At 34.5% G+C, this 27,073-nt stretch overlaps 1 protein-coding gene across 1 annotated transcript; it reads right to left on the bottom strand.

Annotated features, from left to right (window-relative positions):
• Positions 1-18,025: 18,025 nt before the first annotated feature.
• On the bottom strand, positions 18,026-25,998 carry LOC127115235 (LEAF RUST 10 DISEASE-RESISTANCE LOCUS RECEPTOR-LIKE PROTEIN KINASE-like 1.2). The gene is made up of 6 exons (XM_051046827.1): positions 25,853-25,998; positions 24,633-24,734; positions 19,857-20,666; positions 19,723-19,767; positions 19,368-19,625; positions 18,026-19,063 (listed from the first exon to the last, which is right to left on the bottom strand). Exons 3-6 carry the CDS (start codon positions 20,632-20,634, stop codon positions 18,204-18,206), a joined length of 1,941 nt encoding a protein of 646 aa, XP_050902784.1. The 5' UTR covers positions 20,635-20,666; positions 24,633-24,734; positions 25,853-25,998; the 3' UTR covers positions 18,026-18,203.
• Between the last annotated feature and the right edge of the window lie 1,075 nt (positions 25,999-27,073).

The following is a 27,073-nucleotide window of genomic DNA, read 5'->3' as shown; positions in this document are numbered from 1 at the left end:
TATGCGGATAAAGTACATGTGCCTCCTGCTCCATTAAACGTGTTGACAGCCCCTTGGCCCTTTGCAATGTGGGGCATTGATATGATTGGAGAGATTAAACCTACTGCTTCTAATGGACATCGTTTCATCCTTGTTGCTATTGATTACTTTACAAAGTGGGTAGAGGCAGCCTCATTTGCTTCTGTCACCAAGAATGTGGTGGCACGATTCATCAAGAATAGTCTTATTTGTCGGTATGGCATCCCTGAAAGAGTTATCACTGATAATGGTACTAATTTGAACAACAAGATGATTACTGAACTCTGCACGCAGTTCAAAATAAAACAGCATAACTCTTCTCCGTACCGGCCAAAGATGAATGGCGTCGTAGAAGCTGCTAATAAGAATATTAAGAAGATCATACAAAAGATGACAGTAACATACAAAGACTGGCATGAGATGTTACCCTTTGCTCTTCATGGTTATCGCACTTCAATACGCACTTCAACAGGGGCAACTCCTTTCTCTTTGGTCTACGGAATGGAAGCTATTTTACCAGTGGAAGTTCAGATCCCCTCTCTAAGAATTATGAAAGATGCAGGCTTAGATGAAGATGAATGGATTCAGACTCGACTCGATCAGATAAATTTGATTGATGAGAAGAGACTTGCGGCTGTTTGTCATGGGCAGGTATATCAGAAGCGCATGATCCAAGCGTTTAATAAAAAGGTCAAGAGACAGGTGTATCAAATTGGCGACTTGGTGATCAAGCGTATCATTCTACCACAAGGCGATTCTAGAGGAAAATGGACTCCCACATACGAAGGGCCGTTTGTAGTTAAGAAGGTATTCTCTGGTGGAGCCATGATGCTTGCTACAATGGATGGCGAAGACTTCCCACATCCCGTGAACGCAGACATAGTTAAAAAATACTACGCATAAAAGAGACCCGCTAGGTCGACGTATCTAGGCAAAAGTAAGGGCATCCCGGCGAACCAAAAGGGTTCGGGCAAAAATTAGGGATAAACATATAAAAATGTACACCCGGCAAGTCGAAAACCTGAAAAGGCGGCTTGGGCAAAAAAGGGTATCCTGGTGGACTGAAAACCTGAAAAGGCGGTCCAGGCAAAAATTAGGGATTAAAGCGTATGACTATGTCCCGTTCTCAGGTCAGCTTCACCCAAGTCAAAGGGACTGAACAAGCCAATCACTTCTATCCGACAGCAGGAGATGAGAGGCTTGAAGACATAATGACAGTAGTGGAATTAAAATCAATAGGACTTTTTCTGCATAGCTTTCTCTTTGTTTTCTTGACAATCTCCTCTTACTAGGATTTCTGTCTCCTTGTACACAAAATTGCCTGTTTATAGGCCCTCTTTCAAAATCAATACAATTTTATTTCCAAAAAGATGCTTTTGTTTTACTTTCTCTGTTTTGTTTGCATAAACGTCCATTGATTTAATTTGAATTAATATATGCATTTGAATATGATCGATGTTTATCAAAAATACATGCATAAAACAGAAATAGCAATTACTAAAAGACTTTAGGATCGAGGAGAAGGTCTAACCATGCTTTCCAATGAATCTGGTTGCTAATTCTATTCCCCAGCAAAACCAGTTATTCCCCAGAAGAAATTGGCATCACTAGACAGACTGGTCATCTCTTCCATCCCCAGCCAGGCTCTGTTGAATGTTTCTACCATCAGACAGAAATCAAGTATCCCCAGCTAAGAAAGGGCCATCAATACAAATATCTCCAACCAGAATATTGGGATTTATTTTCCCCTGGAAAAACTTTTCAGACGCATAATTCATTCATTACATCATTTCACAGCATACGCATGCATACAATGTTCGCATTTATTTTCGAAAGCATAAAACATCTCATGCATCATGACATGGCATGAAGCTAACTTTATTTTTCAGGTTAATTATCCTCCTGATATAGTCAAAATAAAGACCCATTCAGACGGATATCTTTATCGATTACATTCAAGATTCAAATGCATCTTTCAGATATAACCCATATGAACATTCATTCGGATAAACACTCTGATATCCTCCTAATGATGGCATCTTTAAGCCCATCCCAGACATTTATTGCAAATACAACATATACAAATATTGTCAGATATAGCCTAACGTACGGTTCATTCTGATTCAGCCTAACGTATGGTTCCTTCAACTGTTCCAATACGGTCTAGCGTACGACCCATTTGGACGTTCATCCCCTCAGATACGATCTAGCGTACGATCCATTCTGATCTCTATTTCTCAGATACTACCTAGCGTACGGTACATTCTGAAATGTAGTCTAGCGTATGACTATCCCTTATCATCAGATACAGCCTAATGGACGGCTTATTCTGCCACTCAGATACGATCTAGCTTACGATCCATTCTGATCTTTATTCCTCAGATACTACCTAGCGTACGGTACATTCTGAAATGTAGTCTAGCGTACGACTACCCTTTCATCCTCAGATACAGACTAATGGACGGCTCATCCTGCAACTCAGATACGATCTAACGTACGATCCATTCTGATCTTCATTCCTCAGATACTACCCAGCGTACGGTACATTCCGAGGTGTAGTCTAGCGTACGACTACTTTTTATCAGATACAGCCTAACGTACGGCTCATTCTGCAACTCAGATATGATCTGGCGTATGATCCATTCTGATCCTTTACCCCCAGTGAAGTCGATAGCCTAATGGATGACTCGCTATGCGGTCTAGCGTATGACCCGGTGTGGCACCCATGTCTTCAAAATGGTCTGATGTACGACGCACTCTGAAGCTCTCATCATCAAACTTCCTAGATGGCATCTTTAAGCCCATCTCCATCAAGACTAATTAACAAGTGAAAATTTTTGGGGCATTCTAAGTGTTCAATAATCTTCCACCTCCAGACCACGAATGGCGTACATACCATTCTAACTCTCTCGGTTCAAGAATATTGAACAGGGGCAGCTGTCATACCCCAAAATTTGCCCGTTAATCTTGCAAGACATTTTTCAAGGCACTCCAACTCATTTTTCAAGGCATGGATCTTAAAGGAACAAAGACCCAGCACACAGGTGGCCAAATCCAGAAAATGACTTAAAATGGCTTGCTCGCTAGGCGAGCAAAATCATTCGCCTAGCGAATCCTTCGCTGGACCACTCGCCTAGCGAAGCTTGCGAATACCAAAAATTTTGGGCTTCATTCTGAGCCCATCAGGTCACAAAAATTATTATAAATACCAGAACTTCACACAGACAGAGGGGGACAGAAAGATACTGACAGAAACCCTAGCAAGGAAACCCTAACAGAAGCAACCGAGCAAACCCTGGAGGCTAACCAAGAGAATTCAGAGCAACCCTAAAGGAAACCCTGAAGGAAACTCATCTTCACAAAGGTTACCTCCGCCCAACTCAATCCGACACAAACCCTAAGAGTGATCTGCCAATTCAACGTTGCAATTCAATTGCAAACAGGTTTGCACTACCGTTACCGCTTTATGCTCCCAATTTACATGTGACATTATGATTGAATTTATAAATATATCTTAGGTTTTGCACATGGATTTAAGTATGCATGGATGTTTTGAATGTTTAACCATGTAATTTCTGTAATGGATGCCATAGGGTTTGGAGCTTGCTGAAATCGTACTGTTATTAGACTCAAAACCCGCAGCCGTTCGCTAGCACATCGCTAAGCGAACATGTAGCGAGCGTTCGCCAAGCCTTCGTTAGACGAGGCAGTAGCGAACATGACAGTCGCTGATTTTTTTTTTGTTATGTTCTGTTCTGTGCTTATCTGACATGTTCTACCATAGTTGTGTATTATTTGCCTGACATTATTACTGTTGCGATTCCTTTGTTTGGTGCAACTATTGATCGCACCCCATTTGGTATTCTGACCTGTTTGCTGAATTTTGTGAGGGCTCACATACTTCCGAAGAAGGTAGCTTGCTAGGTATTCTACTTTATTTGTGGGATACCCTTGTGGAGATTCATCCTAATTACCTAACTGATTACAAATGTTGCCTTTGAATATATGATCTTGGCCCTCTCTTTGTTGCCTTACGGTATTACGGTCATGTCCCATGAATGTGGGGATACACTTAGCAAAGACCCTTCGATTAAATCATCACGTCCCTATAAGATAAATCATAGTCCCTCGGATGTCGCCTGCGAATATATGATTTTGTCCCTCGATGGCCCGTCGTTGTAGCCTACGGTTAAATGATGATCGTCCCTTCGAATGCTAAGGTATCCTTACAAATGTTGCCTTCAATGACCAATCGATGACCCTACGATGTCCCTTACATACCAAGGATAAGACTACTTACTTCTCAATAGTAAGGACAGTTTTACCCTCCTGAGGATAGGAAATACCTATAAAGACCTTGATTAGGTACAACTCTTAAATGCTGACTCACAACTTAAAATACTTTTCACACCTCACACTTTGCAAAACATCTATAGAAAATCACCACTTGGTATACATTCGTGCTAGAATCATTGCCAAGTTATATTTTTCTAAACAGCTTTCAAAATTAAACGAGATAAATACTTTGTATACATTCGCACAAGAATCATTACAAAGTTAAACTCTCTTTTCAAAACATTTTCTAAACAGTTCTCAAACACTTTTTTCAGACAAGAAAAACATAAGTGATCAAGCAATTAAGAGCCCATGGGTAACCATGGATACAAAGGGTGCTAACACCTTCCCTTTGTATAATGTACCTCCCGAACCCAAAATCTAATCAAGGTCTTTCCTGTTCTTTTCCGCCTTTCCTTATTGGATAAAAGAAAAGTCGGTGGCGACTCTTGCTATCCGCGACATTTGCTTTCCAAAGCAAAAACACACCAAGGCAGTTCACCGTATGACAGAACCTAACACATCTTCCTCTCACAAACACCTTGCAAAATTCTTTGTTGTTCTTGTCAGAAATATCCTCAAGGATATTCACCACAAACTCCTTCACTGAACCTTCAAAACATTGAAGCAATGCATTGATTGTTTTCATCAAACCAGCAGACTTGATCAATTCCATAACCTCCTTCACTTCCACAGCCTCCTTCCCTAGCTCCCTTTCCACAACAACTCTCCTCTGTATCACAAATTTCCACTTGGCTGCACCATCTTCCAAATGAAAGGATATGTTGTCCAAATGCACAGCTGCAACCTTGGAAGGAGATTTTCTAACTATTTGCTTTTTGGTAGGAGAGATGTCTGGGACATCGTCTTCGACATCATCTTCAGAATCAGAACTTTCTCTGACCTTTCTCTTCTTGACTTCCACTTTACTCCATGATTTTGAAGGACCTACAGCAGCAACCTTCTTGCTGGTTCTGGCTGTCATCAAATCAGCCACAGACTTGCCTTTCCTGGTCTTCATTTTCTTTGCAACACTTGGTTTCAAATGATAAACCAAGGTGTCATCTTCCTCATCTGAGCTCTCTTCCTCCAAATTAATCACCTTCTCAGCAGTTTCATGCTTCTTAGATTGAGAAGCATCTACAGGTTTCTTACTAGGCAAGGTTTTTCCTAGAGAACACGGTCCCTCAGCAGCCATATCCTTCTCTGACCTAGATGAATCATCATCTTTCTCAGTTTGAGGTTCCACCTCAGGTGAGGGGTCCCTTCTAGACAGAGGAGTCGAAACTCCCTTGACTGAGTGTCCTTCATTTAGGATCCTTGTGACCAGATTCCTAATGACACGATCTGTATAATGCATGTCATCCTTAGGAGGAGGGTTATCAGACACATTACCTTGAGGGTTTCCTGCAGTGGAAGAAGGGCCAGGGGCAACTCCTGGGATTACTGAAAGAGGAATAACTTCCAAAACATCTTCATCCAGAAAATCCATGGAGGGAGTTCTTGCTTTATGAGTGGGTTTTGAACCAGAAGAAGACGGATGTTGTGACATTTTGTTGAACTTATGAAAATATTTTTGTTTCCCTTTTCCACTCCACTTTAATTGCTATAAATTCTCATGAATACAAATCCCGAATTTTCCTCTTAAACATTCAAACTGATTAGCATCCAAAGCCTTTTTAAATATGTCAGTTAATTGCATTTCAGTAGTAACATGCTCCAGTGCTATGATTTTCTCTTCCACAAGTTCTCTAATGAAGTGATGACGAATATCAATGTGCTCTGTCCTGCTGTGCTGAATAGGATTCTTGGAAATATTTATTGCACTCAGGTTGTCACAGTATAATGTCATGACATCTTGTGTGACATTATAATCAGTCAACATTAGTTTCATCCAAACTAGTTGAGAACAACTACTCCCAGCTGCTATGTATTCAGCTTCAGTAGTGGATAGGGACACACAATTTTGTTTCTTGCTAAACCATGATATCAAGTTGTACCCCAAGAAGAAACATCCTTCTGATGTGCTCTTTCTATCACCAGCACTTCCAGCCCAGTCAGCTTGATATCTTGCACAAACACCATTTTCATCTTTGGAGACTTTCAATTGTGTAGGAGCAGGTGTCCTTTTGTGACTTGCATTCTCCATGCCAAACTTCTTAACAATATTCTTGGCATATTTTCTTTGAGATAGAAAGATAGAATCTTCCATCTGTTTGACTTGTAGCCCAAGAATGTAGGTCATCTCTCCAACAAGACTCATCTCAAACTCAAACTGCATTTGTCTAACAAGATGTTCGACCATCTGATCTGACATCCCACCAAACACAATATCATCCATATATATTTGTGCCACCATGAGTTTTCCTCCTTCATTCTTCACAAATAGGGTCTTGTCAATACCTCATTTCCTGTATCCATTGTTAGTGAGGAACATTATGAGTCTCTCATACCAAGCCCTAGGAGCTTGCTTCAAACTATAAAGGGCTTTCTTCAATCTGTACACATGCTTTGGAAGATTTGGATCTGTAAATCCTTTAGGTTGTTCAACATATACTTCCTCATTTAAGTAGCCATTCAAGAAGGAACATTTTACATCCATTTGGAACAGTTTGAATTTCAGAATACATGCCACTCCAAGCAATAGTCTAATGGACTCAAGGTGAGCTACAGGAGGAAATGTTTCATCAAAATCCACTCCTTCAACTTGAGTATATCCTTATGCTACTAATCTTTCTATGTTTTTAGTAACCACCCCTTGTTCATCAGATTTATTCTAATACACCCACTTTGTACCTATGACATTTACTCCTTCAGGTCTAGGAACCAGTTCCCATACTTCATTCATCTTGAATTGACCTAACTCCTCCTGCATGGCATTGATCCATAACTCATCAGTCAAGGCTTCCTTGAAATTCCTAGGCTCAATCTTGGAAACAAAGAAGCCATGTGAGATCACTTCCCTTGATCTAGTTGTGACCCCTTTATTTGGATCTCCTATAATGAGATCTTTGGGATGATCCTTCTGAACTCTAATGGAGGGTCCCTTGTTGATTTTGTCATTTTCAGGTTCAGCTTGAGGAGGTTCATTCTCCTTATTTTTGTCTGAGAAATCAGCTGGGCGATCATTCAGAGATGTCTCAACATCGTCTGTGACATCAGTCTGTTGGTCATCAACCACAACATTAATAGATTCCATCATTACTTTAGTTCTGGAATTAAAGACTCTATATGCTCCGTTGTTTGTTGAGTAGCCCAGAAATATTCCTTCATCACTTTTGGGATCCATCTTCCTTCTTTGTTCACGATCATTCAAGATATAGCATTTACTACCAAACACATGGAAGTATTTGACTGTAGGTCTTCTCCCTTTCCAGACTTCATATAAAGTTGTAGGAGTCCCTTTCTTCAAGGCCACTTTGTTGTGAACATAGCAGGCTGTGTTCATGGCTTCAGCCCAAAAATGGTAGGGCAATTTCTTAGCATGAATCATAACTCTGGCTGATTCTTGAAGGGTTCTATTTTTCCTTTCCACCACACTATTTTGCTGGGGAGTAATGGGAGATGAGAACTCATGATGAATTCCTTCTAAAGAACAGAATTGAGCAAACTTGTTGTTCTCAAATTCCTTCCCATGATCACTTCTAATTTTGATGACTGGACTTTCCTTTTCTCTTTGAAGTTTTAGACAAAGATCTTTGAAGACTTCAAAAACATCAGATTTTTCTCTTATAAAATTGATCCAGGTGTATCTGGAGAAGTCATCCACTACTACATATGCATACATCTTCCCACCAAGGCTTTCCACCTGCATGGGTCCCATCAAATCCATATGGAGGAGTTCCAGAACTTTGGAAGTGGTGTCATTTCTGAACTTCTAGTGTGACATCCTTGTCTGTTTTCCAATCTGACATTCTCCACAGACTTTTCCTTCATCAATATTCAAGTTGGGAATTCCTCTAACATATATAATCCTCTTCATACCTTTAAGATGCAGATGACCCAATCTTTGATTCCATATCTTCACTTCTTCTTTTTTGGCTAAAGTACACATTGAAGAATAACCAGTTTCTTGAGAACTCCACATGTAACAGTTGTCTTTAGACCTGACTCCTTTCATGATTACTTCATTTTCTTTGTTAGTAATCAGACATTCAGTTTTAATGAAGTTAACATTTAGACCTTGGTCACACAGTTGACCGATGCTTATTAAATTTGCAGTCAATCCCTTAACAAGTAGGACATTGTCAAGGTCAAGAACTCCAAGGCAGTCAAGCTTACCAATCCCCTTGATTTCACCCTTTGCTCCATCACCAAAGGTTACATAGCTTGTGGCATGAGGATGTAGACCAGTTAGCAGGTTTTTGTTTCCAGTCATGTGTCTGGAGCACCCACTGTTAAAATACCAATCTTCTTTGACTGAAACTCTGAAGGAAGTGTGAGATATCAGACTTGTAACATTAGTCCTAGGAACCCATTGCTTTTTGTTGATAGGTCTGTGATGTTTGGGTCTAGGTTGATGATGAGCAGGACTAGGATAACCATATAGATTATAACATAAAGGCTTTATGTGGCCAAATTTTCAATAGTAATGACATCTCCATCTTTGGTGTTTTCATTTCTGTTGTCTTCCTTTATGATGTTGTGACATATGATTTGACATCGCAAGTTTTCTATCAGTATGGCTGCACTTAGGTTTGGATTTAGGTTTGCCACTAGTGTAATTGCACTCAGGCTTAGATTCACTGAACCCAATGCCAGACTTGTCTCCTGTTATTTGTCCAGTCTGGAGAATTTTGTCTAAGGTGTCAGATCCATTTTTTAGCATTCTTACATACTTGGGCATCTCATCCAGTTTAGAATTTAAGAATACAACTTCAGTTTTTAACTTGGAGATGGTTTCCACATGTTCTTCCTTCTCATTCTCCAACTGTGCTATCACTTTCTTCTGGCTTTCAACTTGTCTACACACTTCTGCACTTATGTGACACAACTCTCTGTAGGTAGTGTCCAACTCTTCAAAGGTTACTTCATCATCACTTGAACCTTCATCAGAACCCCATCTTCCAGTCAAGGAAGTCACAAGATTTGCAGACTCTTCTGTTTCACTTTCATCAGACCAAGTGGCAGCAAGACTCCTCTTCTGTTTCTTGAGGTAGGTCCCACATTCAGTTCTAATGTGTCCATACCCATCACATTCATGGCACTGAACTCCTTTTCCTTCTTTGGGATTTTCATCTGACCTTGTTCTTCTTCCAATATTGTTGGATTTACTGATGTCAGATGCAATGTTCTTGACATTAGCCTTAGATCTTACATCCATCTTTTTCATAAGCCTGTTGAACTATCTTCCTAGCATTGCTACATCATTTTCCAGATCTTCATCAATATCTTAACCACCTTCCTCCTCTTCCTCCTCAGTGTTTGACATGAAGGCTATGCTTTTGGCTTTCTTTTCAGATCCATCACACATTCCCATCTCAAATATTTGGAGGGATCCAATTAGCTCATCAACTCTCATATTGGAGATGTCTTGAGACTCTTCTATGGCTGTCACCTTCATAGCAAGTCTCTTAGGGAGTAACCTGAGTATTTTCCTTACTAATTTTTCATTTGACATCTTCTCTCCCAGGGCTTCTGAGGCATTAGCAATTTCAAGGGTATTCATATGAAATTCATGAATTTTTTCATCTTCTTTCATCCTTAAATTTTCAAACTTGGTAGTGAGCAGCTGCAATCTAGACATCTTCACTCTAGAGGTGCCTTCATGAGTGGTCTTGAGAATGTCCCAAGCATCTTTAGCCACCTCACAGTTGTTTACCAATCTGAAGATATTCTTGTCTACTCCATTGAATATAGCATTCAATGCTTTAGAATTTCCAAGGGCTAGATCATCCTCCTCCTTGGACCATTGTTCTTCAGGCTTCTTATCAGTTGTAGCTTCTCCTTCCTTAGTAACTACCGGATATTCCCAGCCTGTTAACACAGCCTTCCAAGCCTTATTATCTAGAGTTTTAGGAAGGCTACTATTCGAGGTTTCTAGTAGTCATAGTTGGATCCATCCAAAATAGGTGGCCTGTGAACAGATCCTCAATCTCTCTCCATAGTACCAGAAAGTATCGTCCCTAGATCTCACCCAGAACCAGAGCAGGATGCCTGCTTTGATACCAATTGAAATTCTGGTATCAGATATGAGATGTCAAAGGTAATGTCACGACACTAATATTTGAACAATACAAATAGGATAACAGATAAAGAACAGTGATGCAAGAGACACAAGCAATTGTTAACCCAGTTCGGTGCAACTCACCTACGGCTAGGGGCTACCAAGCCAGGAAGGAAATCCACTAAATAGAATCAGTTCAAAGACTCTCAGTAAATAACACAAGTTACAGCCTTTTTCACTTAATCTTTACCCGTGTGACTTCTACCTAAGAACTCTTAGATATGAGATCCCACTCACTCCCCCTCAATCACACCAGTGATATTAAACAAGAATTACAATGAAAAGAAGACACTCTTCAAAGACACACACTTGATCTTACTTAACCGCTTCAATCAAGTAGACACACACTCATGCTTAAAAGCTTTGAGTGACAAATTACAACTCAAAAATCAGACCAATTCAATCATCTACGGATGAATTGAATGGCTTACAAATCACACGACCACACAAAACTTAAACCCTTATTGTCTCTCAATATTTCGTTCCTTATTTCTTGTGTATCAAATCAGGTTTTCCATGTCCTTTTTATAGAAGCAAGTGGTTGGGCTTGGACATCATAAAACCCTAAAACTATTTTCCATTCATATCTTCTCATGACAGTTGATTAGATCTCTTTGGAAAATAAGTTAACCACGTTGTAATTACTGATTGATAGCGTGTTCAATTAACTCATCAATCATACACAGATTGCCATTAAAAACGCAATCACATAATACGTAACATTCAGACTAAATGTTCTGTATACATATGTCATGACGTCGGGTCTGACATCCTGGAAAAATCCTGCATAATTATATTTTAAACATCCAGCAGGTACAAGATATCTTATGTTAAGACATCATATGTGACAACTTGTGAACACTCTTGGTTTTACCAAAATTGTTGCCAACACATAGAACCAACACAGGTAATATTTAAATTCGATGACGAAATTTTATTTAAGGGGGGGGGGATGTAATACCCGTATTTCCATAAATATCCAAACTCCTATTAATTGAGATTAATTGAGTTCCTATGTGCTCTAAAAGTTATCAATTGGGATAAATAGAGTAAATAGTGAATTCAGGCTTACTTAATTAATATTAATTGGGACTGACCTTTTATTAATTGGGACATTTTGATAACACTAATAATGGGTCAAGAACTCTGGTAGAACAAATATTACAAGTATGGTTCCACTTGAGGTATTTGTTACTACCTGTAACTACTTTCTTACCACACATTCTCTTGGCCACTTGCAACTAGTCTTTGAATCATCCACCACCACATGTTACTACCTCATGTTACATACCACATGCAAATTGTCTTCTCTTGGTATCAGAAAGAATAGAGAGAAAGAGGAAAAGCTCAAGAGAAGAAGGGAAGACAAGGCTAGTGAAGAAGAAGAAGAAGAAGAAGAAAAGCTTGGAACCAACACCATCATCCTCATCCTCATCTCATATTCAACAACTTCTCCTCTTCTATTTCTTGAGGTGGGTTTCGAGTAGTTAGGGTTGTTTCTCTATAAAAAGGGATACGAGTATGAGTTTTTTGTTTTGGAATATAATGCATGAGGAGGTGAGTTTATACATTCATGCAAATTGTTATGTTTATGTTCATTGATTTTATTTATAGGGAATCTTTGGATTCATGGTTGTTTAGAATTCAAAAGCATAAGAGCAATAAAGAAGATAAATCGCATTCATTAATTAATTTATAGACAATGTACAACAAATGAGAGTACAAGTTCAAAGCCTCCTAGCCACTAGTGGTGCCTCACACTTTCTTAAGTTGTGTTAACTCATCTTAGGGATCTCTAGCCACATTTCTATAGAAAATAATGAAATTGAAGTTGATCGGAGAGTGTTTTCAAGTATCATCTCCTTGAATGCACCTCTCAACCTCAGAGGCAAAGTGTGCAACAAATTGTTAGCAAACTCAACCACTTTCTCACACTTGCCAAACCATTTTTCAAATTCTAGGCATACAGGGTGAAGGGAATCCCAATCTTGTTTATCAAACATTCCAGTTATTGGACTTTTAATCCTCATTGATTCCTTATTGTCTCACTGGCTTCTCTTAAGCACTAGTTGGAGGACCTAAGATTATCCATTTCCTCCAAGTCCCTTATGAGGATAGCATGAGGGGTTATGGAAGTCCTCTCAATCTCTTATCGAAGATGAGTCTCACAGGTAGCGTGAGCCTGGGCTTCTTGGAGTAGTCGGGTGAGATGTTTGATATGAGAAAGCACTCATTTTCTCATCGCCTTCTGGCCTTGCAAGGCCCTATCCTAAAGAATCTTCCATTCAATGTTCTTTCGTTGGGAAAATCGGAGCTCTTGGTTCCTTTGACCAAGATCGAGGCATACTCATGTTAGGAAATCCCCAACTCTTTTTTGCTTCCTTATTTCCTCTTTAACAACTTCCTCTCTCTCCCTAAGCTATTTCTCCTTCTGACTAAGATCGAATCTGAGCTCGTTCTTCTTAAAAGTAACTTGGCGGAGTCTCAGCTTTAGCTCTTTGTTCTCTTTCTCAAGCCTAAAGATGATGGATTTGAGTTCCTCTACTTCCTCTTTCGGAACATGAGTAGGCTTAATCACTGTATGAGGAATGGGAATCTCAATGCTAAAGGGAAATTTGATGAATTGTATCCTTTCCCTTATCCACTGGCAATAAGGCTCTCTGACAATGCAGTCTTTCTTTCTTGGACCAGCTTTCCCCTTCCTATTGATTTTTCCCCAAGCCTTCTCTATCTTCTTGAACATGGTTGGGTTCTCAGTTTCAAGGTCATGTAAGATGGAAGCTTCCAACATCTTCTCTTTGGGTGGGTTCTCCACTAGGTACCCAAGTTGTCTCAAAGATAAGATTGGGTTAGAGTTAATGTATCCTCGGGGTCCCAATGAGTGGTAGGTTGGGGAAATCCCCATAACTGAAGACGATCTCAGTGCCATCATAATCTCGTGAATACCAAGAGATATTGGTTTCTCTAAGGTAACCCATTCTTTGAGGCCAATTGGAACTGCTTTTCTGATCTATGAAAAGTCGTTTCTTTAGATAGTGAGTTAAAAACATTTGTATTGTAACGAATCACAACAGAGAATCGTTCCTCATCTCTTATCGTATCTTATATTTAAGTATTAATACACATAAACTAATAGAGTGGGCGTCAGGTTCTTTATAAGAAAGACGTAAATGGTCGGCATATCTACAAGATCTTCAATGTTTGGAAATATAACGATTCCATAAATAGACAGTTCTAACACATCGTAGCAAGCTTCCCAGTTCTGGGCATCAATGAAGGCAGAAGCCTTTTCCACCAGGAACTTGAGTGAGAAACCTTGAGTATTCCCCTTGACTTCTAGGTTGGGAGTGATATCTTTCTTATTCATATGGAGAGCAGCAGCTATGACTTCGTGCTTTGGGAGCTCTTATAAACCGAGGAAATGAAGCTTATACCTCGTGTTGTTACCCACAAGATATTCAACCTCTTTTAGTGTGGGAGCTATCTGGAAATCCTAGAATGTAAAGCATTTCAACCAAGGAATTGGGTTAGTGTTAGAAGTGCTAGTGAATATGCTTATTGATTAGGAGACCAAGGAGATTCCCATGATTTCCCCTAAGTTGACTTTGTTGATTGGATGTAGTCGAGAAGCCAAATCTAGTATACTTCCTAGCTTGGGAGCTCTGGATCTGAATGAGTAGGTGTTTCTTTAATCTGACCTCATACTCTTGAATGCTTACATTTGTAGTTTCTTAGACTCCCTAGAAACAAGATGCAAATGCTAAGTGTTATGTTCATTACAATGCAATACATATGCATGGTTCAGGATCATGAGCATATCATGTTTAGGTCAATTATGGTAACAAATAAAAGAATAAACTGGTATCTCTGATTAACAGAACCCCGTAGGTGGGATCTACGGTTGTAGGTTCCTAGAATCATGGACCCTCCTTGAGAATATCGTCATCGTGACGAAGACTCGTCAGAAAGTGATACACTTAAGATGATCTCTTCTAGGTGAGGTATTCATATCAACCCCACGAGGCATACATCTTGCAGGTCAATACTACACAACCATCGACTACAAGGTTCTAAAAAGGTCCCTAGAGTCATCGACCCTACTTGAAAATATTATCATCGTAACCAAGACTCACCGGACAATATCACCTCTAAGAAAATCTACTTTAGGTGGGGTCTTCGTATTATCCCAATGAGGCATACACCTCGCAGGCTAATCCTACACATCTACCAACTTAATCCTAAGTTTTCCTCAGACTCGGGTGTATATCATATCTCCCAAAGTGCCAGTAATCAAAGAGCTTCATATTATCTTATGAATAAGTAGTAGCGATAGCATATAATAAAAAAAATGGAAGAGAATAGTTAAACAAATCTAACATTTTAATCACAAAGTTAACTAAATTAGACTTGACTTTCTCTTGTAGGATCAATGTCCCCAACAGAGTCACCACCTGTCACATCGCACGCTCGTATATGATTAAATAAAGTCACCAACGAACTTTATTTATTCCAAATAAGGAAAGGGAAAATATCGATAAAACCCTTAAAAGAAAATGAAAATGGACGTCGTAATAAAATTTGAGTTTGAGAGTCGATTATGTAAGGGGAAGGCATTACACTCCTCACATCCGTTGTACTCAACGGGAACCATTCAGTTAGATTTGTGATTGAATGTTAGCTTACGTTATTTATTTTCTTCGAGTGTTAAAAGTTTAACAGGAAAAGAAAATTGGTCGCAAAAAGGATTTTTATTAGGGTGTTTGACGAGATTGTGAGTCTCGCTCCTACGTATCCTCAGGTGAAATGAGAAAGTCAAAGCAGTATAGTTCTACGTCAAAAACTATGCATTGGTTGGTTAATTTTATTGAACGAATATTTAGATCACGCTCTAGCAGTTAGATGTTACTTGTCCTCGCAATTTGAGGTTTAAAGCATTTGCTTGTATCGCACTAGAACAAATTAAGTAGTGTTCTTTTGAAAAGGTTTTCGCTTGTACGGGGCGAGAAAAAAGAGGTTTGATGTGTTGGAGTTTTTTTTAGTGAATGAAAATTGCTCGAATGGTTGAGTTAGGCAATTCATATCATAACAATCGGGGAAAATAATAGTAGACGCTAGATCATTCCTTTTCATCCTTTTAATTACAAAGTGATTAGATATCTCTAAGGTGTTTTGAATAGACGGAGAATACTCGAATGACCGAGCTATACACCTCGTATCCAAGTATTCGGGAAAAAGAATATTAGACACTAGATCGTTCCTTTTTCGTCATGTTTATTGCAAAAATAAGATCACTTAAGTTTTTATTATATAGTGATTTATAATGAATCGGTTTGCGAGTTTTAAATGGATGACAATTTCTTGGATGGTTGAGTTAGACAACTTGTATCCAAACAATCAGAAAAAAGAATAGTAGATAATAGATCATTCCTTTTATATCCTTTGTGAAAAGATATTCAAAAGTGATTACATGTTTTTATTTTGACTTAGAAAAATACACTCGATAAAGATCTAGGTTTGATTCACGTTAATTCGAAATTAATCAAAAAGAAACGAGTGTTGAAAAAGACCACTTGACGTTGGATGAAGGATTTTAATTTATTAAAAATATTCAACTTACTTATCACTTATTTATTTAATTAACTAAAATAATTAAAATGATAAAAGAAAATAAATTGAATCAAGGGAAGTGTAAGAGCATTATGGGGTTATGGAGTTAGTAAAATAAACATAATTTCCCAAGGCCAAATCCAAAATTAAAATAAAATAAAATGAACGCTGAAACTAAATTGGACTAAAAAAGTTTGATGATCTCTCATTTTGGACTAAAAAAGTTTGAAGATCTCTCATTTTGTATCTCGCTTTCGCGTTTTTTAAAATCTCAATTTTTGTTTTGTAGGATCTAAAAAGTTTTTTAAATTGTCTAAATGAATTTCGGGTCTATTCACACACATAGACATTATTGTTTCCATATTCTAACCCAACCTAACGTCTTTAAAGGAGTTCAGAAAATATAGTACAAATAGATGTTAGGTAATCTCTACAGAGTCTTTTAAAAAGGATGCATGTAAACTGGACTCTAGAGCTGATCATCATGGGAGTCTTTCAGAGATTGAGTTTAAGATTCAAAAGAACATCGTTGCGGTTCTTCGGTTATTGCTTAAAATTTAAGGTTCTCAATTATTTTAGAGGTACGAAACCCTATGACTTAAGGAGGCAGTAAACACCACTTTTAGACGAGTGAATACTCAGTTCAAATGGTTGCATATCTGAATAGAAAGGTCAAAGGATTGAAACGTTATTAGATGTTCTTAGATGTGAGCGAAAGTGATTGAATTTCTTTAGTAACAAACATTTGAGAAAGGGTTTGAGTGATGAATGGTGAACAATTCAATCTTCTTGGTATGTGATGAACAAGTTAGAGATTGAGTAAGATCAATTCAGAGTGATTCTGATTTGGTATGAATGAGTGATATAGAAATTATAATTTATTGAAATTCATGGTTTAAGGTTTAGGATGTCATATGCAATCAGCTATGGTAGTCATATCACAACAAAAATAGAATATTATAACAGATATATCAAGATATTTTAAACATAAAGAATTATTCTCATGTTCCAATCAAAATTACCAAAGTAATATTGGTTTTATGCAGTTTTTTAATGAATAAGATCCCCACTAGATCGTTGGGAAAAAAGTCTGTCTATGAAGTTTAATGTTCCAATCAAAATATTTGAGTTGGAACGTCCCGTGACTATCTCTAAAAATGTAAATATCAGTATAAAACATAGGTGGCAAGAGGCACTATAACATCGGATGTATTTGAAATTGGCTAATGTTGATTTGTCCGATCTGAGAATCAAGAATATACCGATTTATGCATGTAATTAGATCAATTGCAAGAAATCCATATAGACAAAGCTCTTACCAATATGTGCATGTCGTAATGTGAATTGCAACTATTATGATACTAGCATTTACACTTCAAAAAGACTTACCAAGACCAGGAAAACTAATTTGGAGATATCTATATGGACACAATTCTTTTAATACATCATAACTAAGAACATCAATGATCAAAAATGTGCTAAGTAAGTTAATGTTGTAAATTGTTTGTACTCCTTCAAAACAAAACAAGTAACACTATGGATAGGGTCTTGAGTCATGACTCTTTTCCACAATGCTACTTTTGTTGGGATCTTTTCTGATAACGGTCGCCATTCAGACACGCTAATTGTTGACAGGACTAAAATTATTCATACATAATTGACGATTGCAACAAAATATGGAATCTTTTCTGATAACGGTCGCCATTCAGACACGCTCTTTTAATGTTTACATTCTAGTTGTTAAATAATTTTTTGTTTATGTATAGAATTCCATAAAATCATAGATTGAACATTGTCTAAATAAAAATGTGACTGATACTATATCAAGCATAAGTAAAATTGAAAGAACAAAATAACATTTTATATTTCTCAATTTACAATAAACTAATTTGAGTCTACAACAGGAGCAATTCGTAATATTAGCAAAAGTAATTAAATTGAGACGGCAACTTAACAACTTTACTTAACACACAAAACTATTTCTAAGCAAATAACTAATTGTACTTGTAAACTAGAATTAGGTGGTGGTGGATTGTGCTAACAGCTCAATTTCATCAGTAGGGCCTTGTATGTCCACGTCAGCATGTTGCATGTCATTCTGACCCACACGCTGAATATCCTGTAAAGCTATTAAAACTTCATGCATGGTAGGTCTAGCCTCTCGGGATCCATGTAGACACTGACCAGCTAGCTCTATCACGAGATTTACCATTTCCTCGACATCGGAATCCAAATCATATCCAAGGGTATTGTCCACAAGTTCATGCATTGTTTGATTTTGGATTCTCGTGGTAGCAATTTTATGAAGATTTGTGTCAGGTGTACAAGCATCATAAGCAGGGATAGATGTTATAAGCTCAACCAATACCACTCCAAAGTTGAATACATCACTTTTATGAGTAAGTTCACGGTGGTTTTGGTATTCAGGAGCTACATAACCACGAGTCCCTACTGGATTAGTAAAGACATGGCTTTGGTCTGATGGAAAAATGCGTGATATTCCAAAATCTGCTAATTTAACATGAAAATTAGCATCAAGAAGAATATTGCTAGTTTTGATATCCCTATGGATAATATTAGAAGCATGAAGATACTTCAATGCACTAGCTGTTTCCACCGCAATATTCATTCTTGTGCTCCACGGTAGATTTTCATGTGTTTCTCTGTCACCATGAAGATGTTCATATACAGTTCCATTGGTAACGTATTCATATACAAGCATAAGATCAGGACCTCTTGAAGATGTACATCCATATAAAGATACCAGATTTGGATGAGACAGATAGGATAGGGTTTCAAGCTCATTGAGGAATAGATCAAGTCTGCCGTTGTCACTAATCTTTTTAACCGCAATGCGTCGACCATCAGGTAGTTCTCCTAAATAAGAAATATTATATCAATGAAAATATTTGATTAGACTATTGAAATTAAGAAATGGAAATAGTAAAATTCAAGAAAAAAAAGACTCGATTCCCGTAGTTAGAATGTCCCACAACCACTGCAGTCAGTTTGTATTAGTCGTTGGGTAGAGACCAGACGACTAACATCATAAATTAGATCAAATGAAAATTGCTTATTTTAACTCTTTGAACTTGATCAATAGAGGATGAGATCCCTGACTACAATGACTGTTGACATTATAGAATTTTTGTTTTGACTACAAAAAGGTATCAGGTTTTACCATAAAATACATCCCCACTGGCCCCATCTCCTATTTGGTCTGAAAAATCATTTGTTGCGGCCTTAAGATCATCACATGTAAAGTACTGAACACCAAAATATTGATTTCTATCAAATCGTTGACTTTCTTGTCTCGAAGGATGAGAAGTCAGTTTCACAGATTGTGCATATGATCCAGCGTAGTGGTTATTGTGTCGGCGCCAATAAATATATATGATTGCAATCATAGCCAGTGTTAGCAACACAGCAGAAATACCACCTTTCAAAAAATAAAGTGTAAATCATTATATTGTGTTTATAGCATATCTACATGAAAAAAATGAAGAAAAAAATTTGAAGAAAATTGAATTTATTACCAACAAGGAGTTTCTTCTTCAAATTCCATGCTCCAGCAACAACCACTTAAGAAAGAAAAGATAAGTTAGCATTGGGATAATTCAAAGATAATATTATACTTCAATATTCACATAGAATGTTGTATATGATAGACCTTTGGCTGTCGCAGATCTCTTGAAGAGACATGTAACTTCAATTTTTGATCTGTCAAAGCCACATGTCGCACCTGATCTCATGCAAGCACGACATTTTTCCTCCCCCACCCCGCTCCACCTAACTTCAAATCCTTTGTTTAAAAATCCCATCACGACATCCGAGGAATTGGTAGAAGTGTTTTTTATTCCAGGAATTGTGATTCTATTTTTACAATTCATGGTAACGAAATCAGACAATTTAGAATTTGAGACTACATAGACAGCCTGCATCATGTCCTTTTTTCGGCAAACAAAACCATCAGAAATTTCTAAAATCAAATGTTGAAGAAGATGACCACACTCATATAATGCAGTATAGTTTTCATTATTTGAAGTGTAGTTGAAAAAATGTGAATCCACGTCCACATTGATATAATCCTTAGGACAATATTTTTTATGATTAGGATCAATATCATAAAAGTCCTCTCTTGAAATCCTCAAAAGTTGAGAGCTTTGATTTATGGAAAGAATATAAAATTTTTGTGAATTAATTTCAATAATCAAGTGACCTTTTTGACACTCAAGTTTGAATTGGGGATGTCCGCAATAACTTGGTTGGGTGTTCACATTCCAAAAAGGATACTTTAAATTAGTGAAAGTACCACAGCTAAAAGGTTTACAAGAAGATGTGTACATTTGATCTGCAGTAACCAGAAATTGACTAAAAAAAAGTGGGAGGAAGATAAATGTGATGATGACAGTAAAAGCTAGTTGCATTTGAGAAGAAACTTTTGCCATGACTTTGATAAATAAAACCTTCTGCAAACAACCTGAAATTAAATTACAATTGTTATATGTAATGCAAGATATAAGATTATTGGAAGCACTATAATTTATCAGAGAAATATATAGTCTTTGATAGAAATCTCTTGCTTACCCAAAAAAAAAATTAGAAATATATAGTAATATTAAATGACAAAATTGTTGATGACAATACAAATTATATGGAAATTCTATATTTCTATTTTCAATGAGTCTATATGGTATAATTTGCAAACACGAACACTTCAAACACACAATTCAAAATAATGAGAGTGACTGCAGAAATTGAGAAGGCCTAGTTTTTGGTTATTTTGTTAAACACTCACAACTTCTCTAAATTAAATTAAATTAATTGTACTATCTCCCAATACATATATGAACATATTATAAGTGGTTATTCACTCAATATCATAACCCACTTTTCTTAAAAGTTAAAACATATAAGTATATAATATTTATTAATATATGTTTTAAAAAATGATAGAAAATATTCAATCATAAATAAAAATTATCTGTTACGTTGTATTTTTGTTTGTAGAGGAATCAAAGTTTATTGATATAATTTATGGCACTTGAATTATATTTAAAGAATAATTTAATACTTCCTTAAACTGTGATTTATTTTTTGTATTTTATTTTTGTAATCATGAGTATAGATTGTGTGCCACTGAATTTAAAATTTGTACTACCAAATATAGACCATGAATATGAATAGTGGCAGAAATTTTAAAGTAATTGAATTTATAAAACTTACATAAAATAAATAGTTACTAATATAACAACTTCTTTAAACAATGACTTGCTAGTACATCTTGTTAAAATATATTGATTTCAATTTGTTTTCAACAAATAGCAATTTCTTTCTCCAATTTTGCGAGACATTTTTACTATAAATTTTATGAATCAACAAAAGAAAATTTTCAATCTAAATTGATTATCTAAATCCATATTTAAGAGTCCAATTGAATAATAAATTTTTGTTTGAATATTTTTGTAATTTTTTTATATATTAGAAAACCATAGAGATTTATTTTACCCAAATTAAAAAATTATGAATCAATGATTGCAACGCAATTGAATAACTAAATTGTAATCATTCTTATATAATAAAGACATAGACACAATACAAAAATACATACTTTTTATATTTAATATTGTAAGACAGACACATCATTCTTATATTTAATACTTAAGAAATACATACACTTTAGTTATATAATTCTCTAAACCAAAAAGGAAATAATTAAAAGAGTGAAAATCTTCAATAACCATGTGCTTCGTTAAACCATTAATTTAGTATTGGTTCATTAAAACAGTAAGACCAAGGTAATTTTATGCCTATCTTTTATATCAACTGCTTATTAAAACCTTTATTATTAAACTTGTTTCCATTTTTATTAAAAGAAAATGTATACAAAAAGTTTTAAAGAATTATACTTCAAAAAATAATTATATTTAAAATGTAACTTTACTTGGTTTTTCTTTTAACTATAATTTTTTTAGATATTAAAATTTCAAAAACTCACTAATAGAATCTTAAATTTTTATCACTGCATTTAGTTATTATTAAATTAAAATATTTTATTTTATTTTACTATGATGGTTCAATTTTGTAACTTCTTCTAACAATCTCCATTTATAAATAAAAAACTATTTATCAAACTTCTTACTTTTATTCAAAACTCTTAAGATAGATTTGTATATTTAAAATGGAGTAATTTAGTATAAGAATAATTATTATTATTAAAGTCATTACCCATCTAATATAGCAAAATTTAAATTAATATCTTTGTTAAATAAATATTACTTATAATATTTTTTAATCAAGAAACACTATAAATATTACTCTGTTCTAGAAAATTAAAACATAATATATTTTAAAATAGAAATCAACATTTTTAATAACTAAAAAATAAAATAAAATAGAACTAGATAAAAAAATTCAAATAAAATTAAGGTCGATAAGTTATTTGATAAATATATTAATAAAGAAGTACTTAAACCTTTTTACAAAACAATTTACAAAACATCAAACAATTTATAATTCATAATAAATAGAATACAATCAATCATATAGACATTTCACCACCAGAATAATATCTGATGTATGCTCTCTGCTCTCTGTGACTTAAATTCAACTTTTTTCTCCACAAAAAATGGAGAAGTAATATTGAATGGATCTGGATCATCTATTAGTGAAAACTTCCTTGGATAAGTTCTAAAATCTTAAAAATTGATGGTCTCTAAAGGCAAATACACATATCAAAAGACTATCACAAATAAGAAAATACATCTTAGATGTGAAAATTTATGATATGGTCGCACTTTAGACGGAATCTTCGCAATAAGTCACGGGAAGTTCATCCACATGGTTATCACTAAATTCCTAACTAAACTTAAGTTTCACTCAGGCCCGGGTATAGGGTCTCACTCATAAGTGTGTGCATTAGTGAAGTGAAGTGTGTGAAGAGAGCAAAAGAAAATAAAGGGTATTGCGGAAGCTTGGCGCAAAGAGTGGCAGCCTACCAACCAAAGGATTTTTGTTTATATATTTATTCTTTAGCCTATTTTAGGTCTAAAAGAATCTTTATACAGAACTAGATCAAATTAGACGATCTAGCGGAAATGATTATGATTGAAGTTATTTAATTATAAATTTTGGGTCAAATTTAAATTTTTTAATTTATTTACAATAAGTAAAATAAAAAATCAATTTGTACTTTTGTTTGTCTGCACTGTTACTATAGATCTTGATTTTATGAATTATTCAATTTTAAAATGGGATTACTTTTAATGTTATTGCATGATCATTGAGCATACCGCTCCACACATTTATTATACTCCTTTGTGTTTCAATGAAAATGGAAAACCACTCATAAGTCTTGATAGTGTTGAGTGTTCTTTTAATCCCATGCATGGTTTGGTTGCGTATGATCCAAAGGAACAAAGGTATCGTTGATTTGTTTTGGAGGAAAACACAAATTAGTTTGAAGAAACTATTTACAATGACATATTGGTTTATCCTAATTACCTTGGATTAAAAATGTTCTCCTTCTTCTTTGGGTTCCTTTAAGAAAATATTGTCATATTTTCACATCATTTTTATTTGTTCCACTTGTAATTCTATCTCTTGGAATAGGTTGTGAATCATGATGATAAATTGTTTTCCTGTAGTTTTTTATTTCATTACAATTTATACTTGTTCTTTCAAAGATCTTGGTTTAAATATATTTTAAAACTTTGTTCTAGTTTTGGAAATGAGATGTTATCAAATATTATTGTACCAATCGTGTTTCAATTTACTTGCAAGACCACTTTTAAAAAGGTAAATATTTAATAAGATAGAAATATTATTGATGAATTTCTTGGAATTAAATTGACCTTGGGTCTATGAAATTATTTTGTCATTTTATATTGAATTTTATTTCACGTTAATAGGAAGCTATTGTGAATGTGATATTTGAAGATCTTATTGTTTATGATTTGGTGGTCTAACAAGCTATAATAAAAAAGGCAAATTGTTTCTTACTATCACTTATCTTTTTTTCCGTGTAGATTTATGCTATTACTAGTTTTTACTTGTTCCTATTTTTGAGTTTTTATTCTTCTTAAGTAACAAATCATTTTTTACATAAACAAGATTGATATTTATCTATTACAAAAGTTATGTTGGCAATAATTTGTGTCATTACTTGTGGGATAATCCTAATAAATATTTATTTAATAAGTTTTTTAATTTTCGCTCAAATGACTCAATATTGTGCATCCCTAGGTGTTGTTACTCATGTATAAGAGAAAAAAAAATGTTATGTGTAGATTATTTTAGGTGTTTAACACTATATTTTTTATGATTTCTTACATATTATTTTTTATTTTTTATTCCTTTTTGTTATTTCAGTAATTATAAATAATGTATGTGTGTATGGTATTAAAATACAATATCAATATTCAAATGTAAAAGGTGTAGAGCATACCAGCACCAGCCGCGCCTCACAATGATAAAAGGTGGTGAAAAATCAGTGGAGAAGTGGAGCAATAGAATTTAATTTTCCCTTTCTGATTCAAGAGCAGATCACCTAATAACAATTTAAACACAAAATATTATATTTAGCCGTATAGAATAAATACTCAAAATGTTAGGGGTTGGCAAACTCTTATATTAGTATTAATATATAAAAAAATTGCAGTCAGCACGCCATATAACCATTTTTACTAAATTATTTATCATCAAGTTTGAAAACGAGAGAATTTTCATATGACAAATTTAAATTTGTAAAAATAATTTTTTACAAAAGGCAAAGCAAAAGTCATCTGTATAACAGGGGTAAAAGTGCTATTAATTTTTACAATAATCACACAAGACTATCCTCTATTCATTTGGACATCATATGTTTCTCAAATTTAATTAAGGGGGTAGAGGTGTGGGAGATGCAAATTGTGAGTGAGAGAGTGAAGGGATTATAGGAAATTCCAGAAACCGTCTAATTGTGATTCTCCATAAAAGAGAGCAACTGTCATGTCTCTTAACTTTTTTTAAGAAGAAGAAAAAAAAATGACATGTTTGAAAAAGCAAGAAGTTATAATCAGGATTTAACAACACTGCGTGAGACATAATTCATCTAACAAATGCATCATATATCTCATCACTACCGCTGCAAAGCAATGAAAGTAACTAAATTAGGTCAATTAAAACATTAACAATCAAGCCATATCACTACTACCAAAGAAAAATTTGTGAAAAACTCTATACAATTACTTCACTACAAACTGTCAATTTCATATTTCCCTCAGAACAATTATTAAATAAATAAATAAACAAATAAAAAAATATAATGGAACTGGTTGGAATAATAAGAATTTAGAAAATTAGTTCATGTTAGAAGCGTGAAAAAAAACCATACCTTAAACAAACAATTTTTCTTAATACAAAACTAAGTTAAAGAAAATGCAAATTTAAAGAATTTTTTATGCCAAACGATTGACAGGAAACTCAAATTTCCATGTATGAAAAAAACTGCTGTGATGAAAATTTAAATTTCTTTCACCAACAACACATTTTAAGAAACAAAATTATAAGGAAGGTTTCATATCCTACAACCATATTTTTTTCTAAATAACCTGCAAGATTTGAAAGATTGAAATCCAATAGAAATAAAAGAAAAACAAAAAATAATGAGAATGAATTGTTTCTCACCAAATATTTGAAAACAACTTTTTCAAGTCGTTTCAACCATCTCTATTGCTATGCTCCAGTCAAATTTCTTTCTCAATATCGCTTTGATGACGACAGTAGTTACCGAAGTTACTCTTTTATAAGGGCAATAGAAGGCTAAATTGTATTTTAGAGAGAAAAATCAATTTTAATGCTTTTTCCTGTTGGAAATTCAATAATTGTACCTTAGTGTCTTGTAAGTTAGTGAATTATAGATAGATTCTTTAAAGATAATTTAGATACAATTAAAGCATGGAAAGTAGTGGTTGCTACACGTTATATTACTAAAGCAAAATATTGATTGCACAGAAACCTAAGTAAAATAAATTAATAAAATAATAAAATGGTGTATGTGTTAAAACCGGTGTACAGATATCTTTTCGGTTACAATAACTATCATGTTCACACACAACAATATGTCTTAAAACAATTGCCATTTTTAATATTTTATAAAATATTAATCATATTTCTCTAATTATTCATAATTTATATTATATCTATTATATTAAAGTTACTCATTTTTAGTAATAAGAATCAAACAGTGATTTATAAAGTTATTTTCACAAAATGGTAATTATTTTTTATTTATTTAAACAAAAATAATTTGAGTTCAAAAAATAATACTTCTCATAAAAAACAATAATATTATAAAATTTAGGAAGTACTATTTACCTATTATCAATATATTATATGATATGATAGACATCTTTTTTAATTTAATAAAAAATTTAGAATTTGAATTTATATTTTTGCATTACTTTTAATTATAATATAATATTTTTGCATTACTTTTAATTATAATATAATATTTTTGCATTACTTTTGCATTAACTTATATTCTTGCAATAATTTATAATAAACTTTTGAATTACTTTTAAAAATATTAATTCAAACTCAAATTTATAATATTTATAAAAGTAAAAGTAAAACTAATGCAATAATATTTTTAATTTATATTTGTTATAAAAATAAAATGAAAAAGTATAAAATAAAAAGTAATGCAATAAAATTCAATAGATTGTATGAAATAAAGTTTACAATTAAAATGATTCCTTGATTTATAAATAGTTTTTAAAAAATAAATAAGGTAATTCAATTTAATAAGAATTTGGTGAGTTTAAAATTCAACTTGAGTACAATAAAAAAAAAATTGGTATCCTTGTTCACGTGTATCTCCTATGAGATATCTTCTTGTAATCGTTT

The sequence above is a fragment of the Lathyrus oleraceus genome, chromosome 1, assembly GCF_024323335.1.
Source record: "Lathyrus oleraceus cultivar Zhongwan6 chromosome 1, CAAS_Psat_ZW6_1.0, whole genome shotgun sequence".
NCBI lineage: Eukaryota > Viridiplantae > Streptophyta > Magnoliopsida > Fabales > Fabaceae > Lathyrus > Lathyrus oleraceus.
Note: the sequence above shows the minus strand (reverse complement) of the source record. Positions and strands in the feature narration are given on the sequence as shown.

Coding starts and splice junctions, on each gene's coding strand:
- LOC127115235 (XM_051046827.1), bottom strand. CDS start 20,634: ATGGCAAAAGTTTCTTCTCAAATGCAACTAGCTTTTACTGTCATCATC. Junction 19,768..19,856: donor GAGATCTGCGACAGCCAAAG/GTCTATCATATA, acceptor TTCTTTCTTAAG/TGGTTGTTGCTGGAGCATGG. Junction 19,064..19,367: donor CAGTGGGGATGTATTTTATG/GTAAAACCTGAT, acceptor TTTCTTATTTAG/GAGAACTACCTGATGGTCGA.